The 17,796-nt window shown below is 38.7% G+C and overlaps 1 protein-coding gene across 4 annotated transcripts in view; it reads left to right on the forward strand.

Moving 5' to 3' along the window:
- Nucleotides 1–17,796, forward strand: part of pitpnm3 (PITPNM family member 3) — a 104,515-nt gene that overhangs the window by 11,874 nt on the left and 74,845 nt on the right. For all 4 annotated transcript variants that reach the window (XM_075473171.1, XM_075473172.1, XM_075473174.1 and 1 more), the window contains exon 2: nt 8,598–8,693. In XM_075473171.1, the coding sequence (XP_075329286.1) occupies nt 8,598–8,693 (96 nt within the window). The remainder of the gene's footprint in view (nt 1–8,597; nt 8,694–17,796) is intronic.

The raw sequence follows: 17,796 nt of genomic DNA on the forward strand, positions 1-17,796 counted from the left end.
GTCATGTTTTTTTTTTATTTCTCTTATAGCGCCACAGTAGTACTTTGAACAGTATTTAGGTTTCTTAACAAAATACAGACTGGACACATTACTTATACAGAAGCAGAGCTGAATATGGATTAGATTTGATCTGTTTTTGTTTGTTTCAGCCTTGCTTAACTTCTTAGTCATTCTTGGCATAGTTTTCCTAAATACTCGTAGTCTGAGTTTATGATATATTATTTAGAATTTTTTTCCAGCAGTTTACTGGTTAATTTACCAAGTCAATAACTTCTGCTTCTCTCTTACACAACTAACCTAAAGTAGCTGAACATCATTTGCAGTGCCAGATAAAACCGCTTAAAGCAAAGCAGATAGCCTCTGTTGGCAGAGAGTCAACGGGAACATGAAAGATGCTGCTCAGTAGGTTTAATTTTGCAACAGGCTTAGGTGAACTTCTTTATTGAGCTGCTTAGAGCGTAAACACTAGGCCGAGAAGCTACTTAAATTTCTGCCAAGCACACTCATGTTGCCGGGGGACGAGGGAGTTTGCTTTTCTTCAACTAGTTTCATATTTAGTCTAATATTTAAGGCTTATGATTTTTTTTTTATCTTTTGCTAAAAGGGAACTACAAAACAAACAATAATCAGAACAACGTGTTGTTAGCTTGCAGTATATTAGATTACACAAATCACTCACTCACTGGATAAGTCCTCACACAATAACACAAATAACAGCAAAAGTCATTAGCTATATTAATAATCAGAATCAGAATCGTTTTTTATTGCCAGGTATGTGGACACACACGAGGAATTTGACTCCGGTTACACCTCGCTCTCTTTAGTGCAACAAGTACAAAAGTACAAGTACTTTTATGATCTAACTTGTTGCTTTTAAGCAACTGAAACCTCCACACCGCCATATCTCATTTTAGGTGTTTACAACATACAAAAACAGGAGCACCACACTGCAGTATTTGGAGGTATTTGCTTGTGAAGTATTCAACTTTCAAAGTCAAAGCAAGGTTACCCTAGTTATTTTTCTCATAACCTGATGAATGGAAACGTGGAATTAATTCATCTTTCAGCCCTATAACGGCCCTGTGGCTCATTAGTTGCTAAATGCTGCTCAGCTAATCGCTAAATGTGTCTGTCTGCTGTTTCGTACTTACTAAATTACATACCGTAGGGTTTATTAGGGTTTCATGACATTAGGTATCTCATGCAGCCGAAAAATATTGATTAGAGCAGCCTTAAAGGTCTTTGAAGTGGATTGCAAAAAACACCCAAAAATATCTTGATATAAGCTGTTCGACTAAGCCTGTGATTCTCCTGTTTACATGTTCAGCCAGTTGCCATGCATTTAACAAAGCTAGAGTCATACCTGTGTGTATGGAACATATGTAGGCTTGTGTGACTGCAATGGAGCTATCTCAGAAATAAATGCTGAGCGCCTCGTTTCAACTGGGCCTCTATGTAAACGCTGCTGCTTGTGGATAATGGAAAGAAAGAGATGAAAGAGGGATGAGATGAATCACAAGCAGCCTTGTGCTGCTGTGTTCCTGCTCTGAAGTAAAGCTTTTTAGATACTTGGACACAGGTTTCCTTTCAGCACAGTTCACAGAAGAGCCGGGCTTCTCCCCCTCTCATGTTAGTTACCATAAGTTCCTCACTCAGTTTCAAAAGACAAGCTGTTTTGGTTTTGCATCCTTTGATTTTGGTGACAAAAGCAATTCTTATCCGAGAAATAGACGAACTGCGGTTTTTGGTCTGCGATTTTGTTTGAACACAGAAACAGAATTGTAGATGTCTAATTAAGGCCTGGACGACCGTGATATGTAGTTTGTGAGCAGAAGATCGGTGTCCCACCTCATTATATTTTGTTAATCCTCTGTTAACATTTCCATGACACCTTTTTGTACCTAAGCATTGAACATTGTTTTAAAGCAATACATTCATTAGCAGTGGAGTTGGCAGGTAGTGATTGAGGCAGATGAACAAAGTCCTACTCTATTCTTACATCAATAATCCAGGTTTGCAGCCAGAATTACATTTGTTGTTTTAAGTTTTAGGAAACAAAAGTCTTTTTCATTACAGGGAAGGATAGATGATTGTTTCAATAAGATGAATCAATAAGATGAATCAATATGATGCGTTTCCCGATACAACCAAGTGCGGTCAATACAGAAAAAAGGGATCTCGTCCCACATGTTTGGGAATTTTGGTTGGAAAAAAATTTTTATGTTACACAAATGTTACATAAAGTAAAAGGACAACTTAGTCACTTTGATGTTACTTAATTATTTGTTTCAAGCTTGAAGTTTTGCATTTTGCTGTCACCATCTCAGGTTTTTTGGACCAAGAAGTGCCCATATTTGGGCAAGAGGGAGGAGAGGGAAGTTATCAGCTAACAATATTGTTACCTTGCAAGATGCCTTCGTAATTTACTGGGATATTGATAGGGATAAATTATTGTCTCCCTTTCTCATCAAAACACTTGGGGTGCATTATGTATGTTCTACACAAAAATAAAATAAAGCCCATGAAACTTGAAAACAATTGATACGCTTACTTATCAATTATCAGAATCTTTTGAGGGTGCTGTAATGAACTAATTAACAAGCTACAAATGAAACTACAAATCAAATCAAAAATGGATTAATCTAACACTGCATGCCTAACACTGTGTGAAACTGTGCTACCTGCTGCATCAACAAATAACAATAGAAAAACAGGCTTTTAAGAAATGATGAATCCAGCTAATGACACCATAATTACTTGTGGGGAAATTTGTTGACCCACTATCTGATGTGAGAGGCTTATACTGATGTTTTGGAGGCTCTCCCTGATGGCTGTCATTGCCCTCTCAGACTATTTAGTGTATGCTTTAAAAACAGCTGAAAGTCCTACAACTGTAACAGTCATATAGGTTTTTTTGTTCATACTCCTCAATACAACTCATAACAGCATCCTGTGTATCAACCCCTACAAGCAGCACACGGGGAAATACAACTCACATGAGCGTTTCCACATAAGAGCAGAAGTTATTCTTAAGTCTTTTGTTCAAGAAGCCTCAAAGTCCTCATAAGGAGGAACGAGGTGGGTGGATGGAGGAGCAGTTAAGGGCTGTGCTTTCATCGATGGCCCTTTCGTGTTGTGAGACCAACATACGTGCTGTCAACAACATTTTACTAATTCACTTTTGTTATGTGCTGATTGGATTAAGGCAAAAATAATTACTTAGAAAATGATCATGGTCTGGGCTAAAATACATACTTTTTAACAACACTTCATGGATGCCATTTTGCTGGTTGTATATGGTTAAATGTAAATGCAACAAGTTGGAATGAAATGTTTTCACTTTCTGGTTGGCTTTAGAAATGAAAATCACTTGGATAGCATCAGAAACACAATGCACCCATACTGTCAGGGATGGCATTTTCATCCTTTTTAGGCTGTTGTTGTCACGATCACTAGAGGTTGCATTATTCTTTGAATGTTATTCAAGTGAACAAGGCCCACAGAGGCACAATTTAGGGAGGAGATTTGTGGTATTTTGACCAAAAAATGTCATAAACATTTCTTTTAGACCTCAGAAAAGTGTGCCAACTTGTGGAAAAAAGGGAAATATATGTGTATGTATACTGTATATATATATGATATGTATTTAAAATACATTTGCTGTTGCAATATAGATGTGTTGGAATATAATATTTAGATGACATTGTTAGTCTTGACATATAATTATGTATAATTACATGTAAGTTAAAACAAATATGTACTGGTATGCCTCAAGTCTGCAAGTCTAAATAGATTAGATTTAGATTTTTAAACACTGTGGGTAAAATACAGATTTCCAGTCATCTACTTATTCTCATAAATAGTTAATTGCTGCTTATACTTAAAAGATAACTCTCTTTCATGCTGTTCTCAGCAACATGAATCAAAATGCAAACATCCGGTTACAGGCTAGTGTTGTGAAGATGGGGGATATCTTGTCATAAAGATAACTGACCACTACCTGACAATCTTCTTGGCTCCCAGGCACTAGCATGACGGTCAGATTTTTACTGCTGCGCTTTGCATCATAATCTGTAGATCTTTCAAACACTCAACTCAGTATCTGTTGGGACACAGTGTGCAGTAAATGCCCTGCAGGGAGCTACAGAAATAATGTCCATAACCCAGTGGGGAACACATCACTTGGTGATAGGCACACCAGCGTGAAGATTTACCCACCCAAACAATTGGTTAGATTAGCTAAACCTTACAAGGCCTTCAGAGTGCACGCAAAGCTACTGAGTGCAGTAACACCTCATGCACAGACAATGCATTGGATCGGTATCTGTGCCAGCAGTAAGAACAGTACTTTAAGAACTCTTGGGGGTGACTGACAATGTATCAACTGCATTCAACAAATCAAATCCCACAAATGGAGCACCGCGTTAGTTCTGGCAGGCCACGTAGTCAACGCGCCCTTTGTCTATTGGCGGACGCCGACCCAACCCTTATGGCTGTCCACGAACCAACTGCGCTTATGGGTAATCAGCTGCTGCTCGCAATTGGATGCTGGCATTTGGGGCGCTTCATTTAAACTTGGTTGCTGTCACTGCTCTTTTTGCTTTCTGCTTGCAAGACGTAGCTCCGATCAGCATACGCGCCGATGCTAGTATTATTATTGCTGCTGCTGCTTACCCTGTCGTCCGGCATGGATCCCCGCTGCCGGCGGAGTCGGAGAGTCTGCCGGAGGACTCGGAAGATTCGGCTGAGATGGACGCCGTGGAGGACACCGAACCTTCCCAAGTCCAGCGAGCCAAGACGCGACACCGGGCGGGCTGTCCACAGCGCGCCGCGGGCAGAGTCGAGGTAGGCCGCAGCGGGCTCCTGTATGTGGCAGGGCTGCCGCGGTTAGACACACGGCTATTTTACACCGATTTTACATGATTTTGCGTGACCGTAGCTGTGTGGCGCGGGTCTTATGCCGGCGCATTTGGATTACAAGCCATCCTCCTAATTGGTCTGTTTGGGTCCTCGCGGTGATGCTTCTAAGGTGGAGCGCGCGCCTCACCTCCCCAACAGTTGCAACACGCTGCTGATTGGTATGTCTGCATTACAGCCTGATGGGTGCGGCGCCACCTGTCGTGCCGGGGTGTGGAGTGCTTGTGCCCGTGGTTCGGTTCATTCGCCGCCGTGTGTCCGGGGAAGGTTATTGCCCTTGCTCAAATAGGGAGCATAACCCAACTATAGCTATAATCGAATTAATCTCATCATGTAGATCCACTGCGATTATTATTGCTCAGGTATGTTCTGCTTGTATTAATTCGGCTCATCGTTTTGATAGGCCCTGAATGAAGAGCTGATCTGCGTAGATAAACACTGCTGCTTTGCTTGGATCTCGTTCTGCTGTTCTAGGGTCTGTTCTGTTGGATCCTGCTCTGCTTAGATCTTGTGCTGCTTTACTTGGATCCTGTTCCGCTTTGCTTGGATCTTGCTCTGCTTTGCTTGGATCCTGTTCTGCTTTGCTTGGATGTTGCTCTGCTTTGCTTGGATGTTGCTCTGCTTTGCTTGGAAGTTGCTCTGCTTTGCTTGGATGTTGCTCTGCTTTGCTTGGATGTTGCTCTGCTTGAATGTTTCTCTGCTCTGCTTGGATGTTGCTCGGCTTGGATGTTGCTTTGCTTGGATGTTTGCTCTGCTTCGCTTGGATGTTGCTCTGCTTTGCTTGGATCTTGCTCTGCTTGCTTGGATCCTGTTCTGCTTTGCTTGGATCTTGCTCTGCTTTGCTTGGATCGTTTTGCTGTTCTTGGATTGGATCTTGCTCTGCTTTGCTTGAATCTTGCTCTGCTTTGCTCGGATCTTGCTCTGCTTTGCCCTGCCGCAAAGAGCTGTGGAGAACGACTATATATTTTATGGTGTACCTAAGTGGTTGAGTCAATGCTTGCCCCAATTAAATACTCGCATCACATTTCAGTCTGTGGTAATGTAGGCCTACGGCAGTTCCACCTTTTAACGTCAAGCTTAGTCGCGGTTTAATAATTATTTTTGTAATACTACTACTACTAATCATTATGGTGACACACGTTTGGTAGCTAATATTTCGTGGGGGGGTAGGACACCCTGGTTCCAACTAATCCAATTGGCTGGTCTGCGTTCCGGTATGGTCTGTTTGGGGGGTTGTTGCCTTTACAACAAATGGAAGGCACTCCACCTGAGGATGCTGCTGTTCCCTGTCTTGGCTTCCATGGAGCTCATGGAAAAGTCGGGAACTTCCTCCGAACAGAGCCATACCGCCAAACACAATTGTATGCATTCAGAATAAGCTTCTGAAATTTATCTCTGTTTCTCGTCTCGTTTTGACGAGAGTGGTTCTGACAGAACTGATATAGCCGCTTGGCTGTTTTTTAGGGCAGCAGCTGTGTTTTTTCTTGTCATAGTTCCTTTCTGTTTGTTGGTTGTAGGACACCCCGTCAGCCCCTATTCTCTGCAGCATGTGCTGTTTGTGCCCATGGGAGCTCTTAACATTGCCATGCACATGGATGTCTGTCTCCATTCATATATCTCCTCAGGATGGAACTCTCAAATGCTCAAATGGTCAAGGAGAAAAAACAGTGTTGGTGTATCAGATGTGCTCGGCCCGCCAGGTGTGCCCAGGGCCCTGTGTCTACAAATGACGCACTTTAGATCATAACCAGCAGCAAAGCCTGCCGAAATAGGCAAGCACTTGTGTTGCACAACCTGAGTTATATCCATCCTGCCATAAATCAATCAGCTATACTGGCTTTAACCTACAGATTTATCTCTGAGGGCTGAAGGGAAACCCAGCTGACAAGAGTCAGAGGCAGAGTACATGTTGCATAGTTTGCCAGTCCATCTCAGGGCTAACACAGAGAGACAGGCAACTGTGCACACTGCAAATAATTTAGAGTCTAATTTTATTCTCATATGCATGTCTTTGCATGTCAATATCTCAGCTCAGAGTAAATCATATTTTATTGACATATGCCTTTAATTGAGGAGAAAGATTCTCAGTAATATATATATAAGAAATCATACCTGCTTGGACTTTCTTGTTTAAGGCAATATACGTAAAATGTTTTTACTTAGACATCACCCTTTTTGTGCGTATTACTAAAATAAAATAGCTCTTATTTTCCATGACTAATCTACAAGTGCAAATTATCTCTATAGCATGATTCGTCCAGATTTGGTGACCTGTCTTTAACACACAAATAGCGTTTCATCATATTAACTAAACAGTTGTTGTTAGGGAAGGAAATGCAGGCTCTGAGTGCACGCAGCAAAAAGCATGTACAATGGGGGAAAAAAAGAGAAAGAATTGGTCTGACTTAGACACAGTGTTAGTTGTATGTAGATATTTCAGCAAAATAAAATGTGATGCTAACCAAACACAAGGTAAGTTAACTGCAGATCATCTATTTTGATCATTTCAATCCGTCCCATTTAGTCCTGTATAATGAATGAAGCAAATAGCATATAGCAAAGAAATCTAACATTACATGACAGATAATGGGCTTTTGTGGGGATTTAACATTTTTTTTTATACATTCATTGTACCAAAGTACCTAATTTCCTTCTTGAAAAATCACTTTAGAAGAGTAGCCACAGCACTTACCTGCTTTATTATTGAGTGTGTTTTTAAAAGATTAATTACTTCTTTTTTAATTTAATTTCCTACGCATTTTTCTGAAATTTCATGTTACAGTACATATTACAATGAAATCAATTACATTTCCAATGACAATATTTTCCAATGTGTAGCACTACCTGTGAGCAGGAAAATAATTTATGTTTTTTTTTTACAATACAAAGCGATTAACCAAATATTCCAACCATGAAATTCTCATTCTTTTTACATGTGACAAGGTTCCCCTGTCTCATATAGTCTTGCTTGTTATGTTGGAGAGGATGTAATAGACATGTGCGTGATGGGAAAATGAAGACTGACGATTTGACTTTGGGTCACAAGGGAAACGTGATTGTTTTCAGCTTTGCTGGGATGAAGAGGAAGACAAAATATAGAATCTTTGCACTGTTTTGCTGTTACCTAAAACAAGAGCCTGCAAGTTGTGATTCATTTTTTGTGACTACAATATAATCACCTTGTTGTGTTATTTATATCAACTGGATTACAACTATTTCTGTGTTTAAACCAACTGTGTTTCAGCCAATTATTGAGAAATTCTTTGAAGTTTTGGGGTATTTGCAGTCATTTTCAAACTGGGTGCTTGACAGTGAATATTGTCAACAATGAAAAGCACTCAGAATCCTTTTTGATTCCTGCTCTTTTATCAGAAGATCATAAAAACCCCTTGTTTAGATACTAGAGTGTTATGACACGACTCAAAGGAAAGTCCATTTGGATCTTTTCACCTGCTGTGACACTTGAAAAACCATCCATCTCCACCTGGGGCTCTCACACTTACTTCTTACTCTGAACCTTTTGAGCTGTCAACAGCCGCCAAAGATAAAAAGAAAGGAAAAAAAAATCTATTTATATAAAAATGCACGATCTGTCTATCCTGTACGATTAACGGCATGACTTTACTTGTCATTCTTAGTCTTAAAGCAGATTTTTTTGTCTTTTTTCTCTCAATCCACAGGTTCAGGACGAAAACCCAGCGCCTCACATTGGTGTCTGCAGAATATCGCACAAGAATCCGTTGACAGCTCTGATGAGGAGTTCTTTGATGCCAGAGGTCAGACTCTGATTTTGTTTCTCCATCTTAATTTGCCTTGTTTTACTGTACTTTAGAGATGTACAATTATTCTAATTGTACAACTTATGTACAATTATTTTGAACATTTTCATTTCCATTGACTCTACAAATGGAGCTGACCATACTGTAAGAGCCATACCAAATGTGTACCATCATTATCATAAGCTGATTGTTTATTAGGTGAGTAAAAATGATCCTGGCACCTTCAAGAAAAAAGCAAACTACAACAAAAACAGCAGCTAAAAATTATTGTAACAATGCATCTGTATTCTGTACGACAACCAGTAATATATTCTTACTGGACAAATGAACAATTCCAGCTTATTTGTATTTGGGTAAGAGAGGCCAGAATGAGCTGGAATTGGCAGCTATTTTTCTGCATCTGATAGACTTTTGGATGCCTCACACAGCTTTCTAGTAAACTGTAAAACTTAAAGTGATTAGTTAACACTACTTTATTGAATGTTCAACATTTTTTCCCTTCAAGATGTGACTCTGTGCCTCATTCAAAATCTGTCTCTCTATAAATATTGAAATAAGAAGGAGCTTTTTTCTTCACCGCTCCCTGGGTGCAGCAGATGATCCTCTGCGCTGCTCTAACATTCTGGACACTTCAGTTTGACAATGTTATCCCTTGTGTCGGGAAGGTCACTTTTGAATAAGAGCTTAAAGATTGTGAAACTGAGACAGAAACTCTGACACAAAAAGAAGCAGCAGCTTAAGGTGCATATGTGACTATATATTAGTCAAACAATGTACTCAGTGTAGCTTATGCTAATTAGCCATTTGATAATTGAAAAAGGACAGTCTAGTGAATGCTGTATGTTTAAAGATCCCTCACGTGTAGAGGGAAGTGGAAATCAAAATAAGGGTTTTCATTTTTTATTCAAGGTCAAAAATCAAAGCCTGAAAAGAGCTGTGGCTTTAGAAAATTGTCACGCTCCTACATTTGAAATGTTATAGGTTACAGATGACTATTTACTAATTGTAACTCAAGCAATCTCTTCAAATTTTTCAAAATAAAGTAACTAATTTGTTCTTATTACTTTTTCAAGCAAATGAAACTGGTTAAAGGGATAGTTTGCCTCTTTTAACATGAAGCTGTATGACATCCCATATTAGCAATATCATTTATGAACATTGACTTACCCCCTGCTGCGTCCTGTGAGCCGAGTTCCAGCCTCGTTTTGGCGTTGACGAAGGTAGTCCGGCTAGTTGGCTGGGGTCACAAAAATAAAGCGTCTTGCTTCTCAAAACAATATTCGTTCAAAAGAGTAATACATTTGCATCACAAAATCGTTCTCCAGAAAAAGTCAGACCTCACAATCGCTTGGCGCTATTTTTGCCTCCCTTCATATCAATGCGTTAAGCCACCTGCCAATAGCTGCACCTGTTACGGTGTTTACTGCTCGGAAGCAGGGGACTGCTCGGTCTGCACTTCGGTCTGCATAGTTTACAAAGCCCGTAGTGATACAACAAAATAAATCTGGAAATGTTTCCTCATGTTAAACATTTTGAGGCTAACAACATTTCCATCACTGGAACACAATTTTTACGATGTACAGTAATATTAGTGCCATTTTCTGATTTTGGTTGGAAGATATTTTTTGAAGATGCTCTCGTCTGACAATACAGCCACCATCCTCTACAAGGCCAGCTTATACAGGCATGTCAAACCAGGGTCGCTTAAAGCAGTGAACAGAGAAAGCAGTGAATTTGATTGTACATTGGGAAACAAGTGAGCCAATCAAAAAACAAAGCTCAAAATTATAGCACATACAATTTCACAATCCTGTCAAAATGTAGAGGCAGTTATATCTAAATGATCCCATCCCTGTTGTCTGGAAATATTCCAAATAAAGCTACTTCTGCAGGCCTTGCAGCCTTTATAGAATATTATCAAAAAGGTCAACACTTTGATTAGTGACTCTAATTAGGTAAAAAAAAATTCACATTAAGCATAATTGATTAGAATTACATTTATTCTCTAATTTGAATATGTAACTCCAATATGTATAACTAGTCATTCAATGACTACATGACTACAATGATAATGTCAGATACAGTTTTCTCAAATGAAGGTTTAAATGAATGTTTAAACTTTTTTCAAACTTTTTTGGGATTTTGGAAGGAGAATGCACTGTTTGTCAAGCGGCTGGATATATAAAGTAGGGAACAGGCGAAAAAAACACTTGAGAGAAACTGATCATCACATTTTGGAACACATTCATTGTTGTATTAATCCAAAACGTATACTAAAATATGCGGCTGCACTGCGGTGTGGTGGTTAGTAGCCAAGAGCGGTCCTGGTTCGAATCCCTGCTGGACCATCCAAAACAATGCATCTTAGGTAATTGTCTGAATTAAGAGTGCATGGTTGTTTGTCTCTGTGTGTCCCTCTGATGGACTGGCAACCTGTCAAGGGTGTACATTGTCTCTTGCCCAATGGCTCCAGCGACCTTGAATTGTATTAGTTGGGTATAGAAAATAGTACAGAAATATTGGAAAGCTGTGTAATGCACAAAACTGTGTAAGTCAGACCAACCTGCTTGCCTCTCCTGCTGTATCATTTGTCTTGTTTAATTGTCATAATTATATATGCATATTCCAGGAAAGTTGAATTGATTAGTCTTTTTTGATTGATACAGTAAAGATTTCATCCATCAGAAAAGATGACCAAACCCACACATATGAAAATTAGGTGTTGTTACTACAAGTTACTACAATAAGCTGCTACTATACACTTAACATTTCCTGTATAATATTAAAATTCCTTCTAAATGTAATTGGACAGAAGCCCCTTCTCTTTTTAGCAAGGCATTCATTGTGGAAGATGTGCATGCATGTAATATCTATCAGCAGATTTGACTTACCCGAAGTGGTTGAGAATGATTAAATCAAACATCCCCATTAAAGGTCTAATCCAGTAGAATGAAATGTTAAAAAACAGCATGGCCATTTCTACGTATAAACTGACTTGATAAAGTGGTGGAAATGTTGTAAATGTTGTATAATGCACGTAGCATTATAAGAGTTTGGGTGCTTATTTTTATACAATATTTGAGGAATTGTAGTTAAGCTTGTTTCTGATCATTATCTCTGACAAGTCTGGACCTACAAGTTGGCAGTGCTGGTTCCTTATGTTTGTGTGAAACTCTTGCTGTCTGAATCCTTGTTTATGACACCCTTGTTGGTGCAGATCCAAGTTGGAAAACTTGGCCATGGCATTGATTTCTTGTTTCATTCATGTCTCCCAGCATATAGAAACACCACATGGGCATGTTAACAAGGAGAGGATCTTAAAGTGTTCTCTTATGGAGAGCCCAATATATTGGGTTGTTAAGTTTCTGTGCTGAAAGGGATTGTAAGTCTCTTTCATTGAAAAGCTAGAGGGAAACATAATCCAACAAATCAGAAAATAACGTTTTTTTTTTATATCTTTCCAGTGTGTTCGATGGTTGGTTTTAGTATTTAATGTGCAATGATGATGAGTGATTGTTGACATGATTAAACTGAGTGAATTATCTCTCTAAAAGAGTCCAAGGCTCACATCTGAACATCTCATTCTTGTTTGCTGTACATTTTCCCACTGAAGATGTTAATAAATGTATTCAGATGTCTGTCTGACCAGAAATAGACACACTTGAGAATATGTGTGATTTCCTTTTTATGGTTGCAGAATAAGAAATTATTATTAAAGAATAAGGAGAATACTTACCCAACCAATTATCCACTCTAAGTGCTTATCCCCAAGAGTCTAATAACAGGATTCTTATCATTTCGGTTTTGGCATTACAGCACGTTATTTTACATTAAGCCAGTCAATATCTAGTGGTGTGTTTAGTGTCTGGTGTTCAGCTGTCTCCCATATAATATAAAAACACAATGACGCTGTGACTTAGTGTATAACAAACTCTGGGTAATATAAAATGTGCTCTGCTATATTTCTTTTTTCACTAGCAGGTCCTATAAAGTCACATGTGTCACATACAGCAATCTGATTCATGTGTTTTTCATTCAGCTTTGTCATTCACTTTTACCTCTGTTTATAGAATAAATTTTCCCTTCACTCTTCCTGCCTCAATCTGTCATTCACTTATTTCCCTGAACTTTGATTTCCCCGCTCTGTCTGACTTTTTTCTTTTGGCAAAAAGAAAAAAAAATGGCACATTCACAGCACACAGTCCTAGAAAATATGAAATATTTATCCTTATCGCTGCTATCTGAAAGCTGAGCCGGCCGGGCATCGCTCCAAATGCATTTAGTCAGACTGGTGTCAAGGCACCTATCAGCAGCAAGGAATCACTGGGGGATGAGATAACATGTACAAGTGCTGTATGTGAACTGATGTACCCCATCACCTTCACCTTCTCTGCAGAATGAGATTCCACAGCTAGCCGTGAAATATATTTACTGGGTGTGAAGGTAAGGAGAAACAGAGATGTTTTTGTGTACTTTGATTAAATAGCATGGGTCAATAAGTAGAGAATCTACAATTATCCCCATGCTTGTTATTTATGTTTCTCACATTAATTTGCTCAAGAGATTAGTCTGACATAGTGGGAAATATGCTTATTTGTTTTGCTGTAACTTGACACATATGGTATGGACTATAGACTGTAAAAAAAAAAGATGGATGGCATATGAATCCAACGTGTGAAAATGCTTTTGAATGCAAAACCACTGACAACTCTAAAAATAGAGTCTCATTCAAAAGTGACAAATTCTCCAATGAAAAGCAAAGCAGGTACATTTGTTTCTCCAGCAATTATGATGTCACAAGTTCAATTTGCTCCTTCTTGTTAGTATGCTTTTGGTCCTTCTGAAAAGAATTTCACAATTAAGTAGAAATTAAGTCTCAAAAGATAAGATTTATGTCCAATAAACAAAATAAAGTGTTATTCTCTTTGTGCCCCCCCCCCCCCCCCCCCCCCACCACCACCACCACCACCACCAGCACCACAACCACCAAAATATGATCACTTGTCTTTTACCAAACTTGAATCTTTAAAAAGGCATTTCTCAAACCATGGAATTTAAAATTTATTTTAAGGGCATCCTTAAAAAAAGCATCATTTTTTTAGTACTGTTTTGTGTTTTTTGGTTTGTGCTTTTTATTTAAATGTTGTATGCAGTGTATTGATGAATATGTTTGTTTGGAACCAATTTGTTAAACTGTATGTTTGAAAAAGGTCACCGTTGAGAACGAGTAGTCGTGTTTCAATGAGATTACCTGTATAGGTAAAGGTTAAAGGATTTTTTTTTTTTAAATGGTAATGTCACAATGACTGTGTGCATTCATACAGTTTAAGGTACGGACACAAGAAACATCAAACTATGAGTTGCAATGAGAATAACTGTCTCTCTCAAAATGCCAAACTATTCCTTTAAGGTCCCTATGAATTCAAATTTGATGTTTAAATGTTTTTAAATGGTAGATCTTGGGCTATTTGTAATCAGTTAACCAATGTTTATTACTTATTCCGAACATGGTATACTACTTTTAGGTCCAATCAAATGCTGTTAGAATTATAAATTGAGCTGATGGAGAATGTTGAAAGGGGCCTGGTCAGACCACTGGAAGTGACCACCCAGAGCAGACTGTGAGAGGGTGCCAGTTTCCTGGCTTTGGTTCTTACTGACTATTTACAGCAGAAATATATAAATATAACTTTTTTACATTATATAAATGTAAAGTCTATGCAAAAGGGATTCTATATTTTTTCTGCCTAAAAATATATTAAATGACATCTGACAAATGCTGAACTCAAAGCGTCAATCTCAAGAGTGATGTCACAGCAGCTCTTCCATAATTTCTTACAGTCTATGTTTTTTAACATGTAAATAACTGTATGATATTTGAATGAGAAACATTTAATTTAAGGATAGAACAAATAAAATTAGATCCTTTAAGCTGCTAATTAAGTCGTTTTTATGCAAAGCTAACTAGCTATTTTTTGTGGTTCCAAATCCAACAGATTTATCATGGAAAGATCATTGCTTTTGAACCCCAAATAAAACACTGTACGTCACACGGGATGGTCTGCTGCAGCCACTGTCAGTGTGATATTATTGTGTTTCTGTCATGAATCATACAGTGTTGAGTAGAGTCCATAATTTGAAATTTTCCACATCCATCTGCCTTTAGGTGCAATCGTTGAGGAGACCAGTGATATCACATCACATTTTGCCATCTCTTAGTGATGGACAACAATGGAAAGACCTTTTGGCATGCCAAGATTTTTGAGATATTATGTTATGAAAACCCCAGATTATTCTTTCAAGTCGCATTAAAGCTTATCCATTTTATTCTACAGAGAAGCGTCTTGAAAAGGAGCAGCAGTGACAGAAGAAATGCAACAAAGCAAGTTTAACATTGAAAGGAAGAAAAAAGATAAAACCAGAACGTAGTGGAGGAGATACTTAAAAACTGTTTTTTTCAAGTGGAGAATGGAGCTATGTCCTGTTACAAAGGCAGCACAGGAAGCTTTTCCAAATATAAACATAAACTAAGCATGAAGGATACATCCCTTAAAAGGGAAACCAGAATGGGGTCAGAAAAAGTTGTTGAAATTTTGGCTGACTGCAGACGTCTGATAACCACAACACTGTGGCTCTCAGTGCTGCATATAAATGATATTGTGTTGTTTTTATTTCTACAGTAAAGTTGTGTATATTTTTTAATTTTTCTAAATATGATTCAAAGCTTATGCAGAAAAGCTCAGAGGGAAACAGAACAAACTGAAATGAGGAGTGAAAGCATGATTGAGCAGTGGGTTTGTCATAGGCTCCCTGCTCAAACCATCACAATAAGCCTGGGGGAAGTTTTATTTATGCAGCAATGATGAATGCCTCCAACCACACTGTGTAACCGGAATGGACCAGGAAAAGCATGAAAATATATTAAGACTGTCAGGGTTTTGCTCTCTTCCATTTTAAAAAGCTCAGGCCAGACTGTTAGTGTTATAACTTTGTAGTTTTAAACAGTTTTGAAAACTGTCTCTTAGATAATTAAAAAAAACAACAACAGCATGTTGTCACAAAGATTAAACGCATAGATTGTACAATACTTTGATAAGGGCATGTAAATGTGATCCTACCAGCTTAGAGAATCAGGATTAAGACTGTTGTCTTAGACTGTTGCTTTACCATACATATGTTTGTAAGATCATCCATTCCAGTCCCCGAGTTTAAGCAGTTCAGCTCACATGCATGGGGTGCTGCCATTTGGCAGGCTATCAGAAGCTGACCATACAGAGGAGCACAGGCTTTTACAAAGGGAAGCTAGGCTTTAAAGAGATGGGAGCTAATACAGGCCTACATAAGATGAATAAGTTAGTTTTCTTTAAAAAAAAAGTTTGTCTAGCTGAGAAGGAGAATAAAAATATTGAGCAAGAAACTACATGATAGATCCTCTTTAATCCCAATCACATTGTTCCTTTGACTAGTCCGAGTGTCTTTATTACCCTCTGTATTGTCTCTCAGTTTTTGTGAAAAGCAGCAGAATAAGAATATTGCATCGTAAACCAAAGCAACTACAAAGTCTGTTTGTTGCTACGGTTCCCTCTGCTGAGGGGTTTTAAACCTTGTTAACATTAAATGTATTTTATGTTACAAGACATATGAGCAAAATCAGCTATCGATGCTATGGCTGCTGGATGTTAGGAACTAATCAAATTAGAAGCTAGTGAAAGTTAGAGAAGAGGTTTTCTCAAACCAGGTGGAGAAGGCAGTAAAAGTATGGCGACGTGAGGAGCTACAGGTCGCTCTGCTGCAGCTGGGAGAGCTGGGCTGGGTAGAAACTCGCTTTCTGGTACCTTTCCAATATTGAAGAAAGCCAAAGGAGGTAAATATATTACCACTCTGACACTCCCTGCTGCATACGACCTTGTATAATTTTGCTCCCTCATCTTGAGAATCGATGTCTGGTTCAAACATTTACGGCTGAATTACCCCAGTGTTAGAGGTGCTAACCACAGCAGACTATGTCATCTATTGACAGGAGCAGATACAGATACTTTACTTATTCAAAGATCTGCATTTAGGTATAGTCATACTTCAAGCCATTATATATATGAAATACATTAAGAATCCTGTGTGTTGTTTCTCATGAGAACTAACATGGAGTTTCAGTTTCAGTCAGCTGTTTGTCTACCAGTTTTTGTGTGGAGACAGCTCAGCTGCTCCTGGCAAAACTCTACACAGCTCAAGCTATAGCATACAAACACGTTTGTTTTTATTTTCCTGTGGGGATTCCTAACTGACACAATGCATTCCCTAGCCCTTCACCCTTACCCTAACCATCACAGTTGAATGCTTAACCTTAACCATAAATCTAACCACAACCTAATTCTAACCCTAAAACGAAGTCTTAACCTTCAAAAAAATCACTTTTTAACCCTGGGGAACCTCACTTTGGTCCCCATGCTAACAGGAAATCCACATAAGTTGGTGTGCTGTCAGATTTTGTGTCCCCACCATGATAAATAAACACACACACACACAGTTTGTCATCACAGGCTTTCAAAGCTAGCCTGCAGTGATGACAGAAGAGTACTGCCAGGGAGTCTCAAGCTGACATGCAGACTACAAAAAGATCTAAGTAAAGATACCGAGTGGTTCCATGACCCGTACACCTCATGAGTCACCTCTACTGTCATACATAAAACGTTCATTTTCCATCACTGGCAGGTAAATCTCCAGTTTATCTACTTTTCTGACCAAGAAGCTCTCGAATGAAAGCGAGAAGATAAGCGATTCAAACCTCACACTAATAGAAGAAAAGCACAAACGAAAGCACTCCTCTTTGGAGTGGTTAAAAGTTCTTGGTACATCATGGTAAATGGAGCATCAGACGTTTTACACCAAACAAGCCAACAGTGTGAAGGCTTCTGTACTTTTCACATTTTCTGATTATCATCAACATCCCACAGAAAATGTTTTGTGGGGCTCAAAATTTGAATCTGGTACACTTGTTGAGATGATGGGCTTAGGGGAGAGAGGGTCAGTTTTGTAGGCAATATTGATATTGATGTTCTTCCTTCTCTATAAAACTGTAATAGAGAATCTGAATGATGTGGCA

Source organism: Odontesthes bonariensis, chromosome 9, assembly GCF_027942865.1.
Source record: "Odontesthes bonariensis isolate fOdoBon6 chromosome 9, fOdoBon6.hap1, whole genome shotgun sequence".
NCBI lineage: Eukaryota > Metazoa > Chordata > Actinopteri > Atheriniformes > Atherinopsidae > Odontesthes > Odontesthes bonariensis.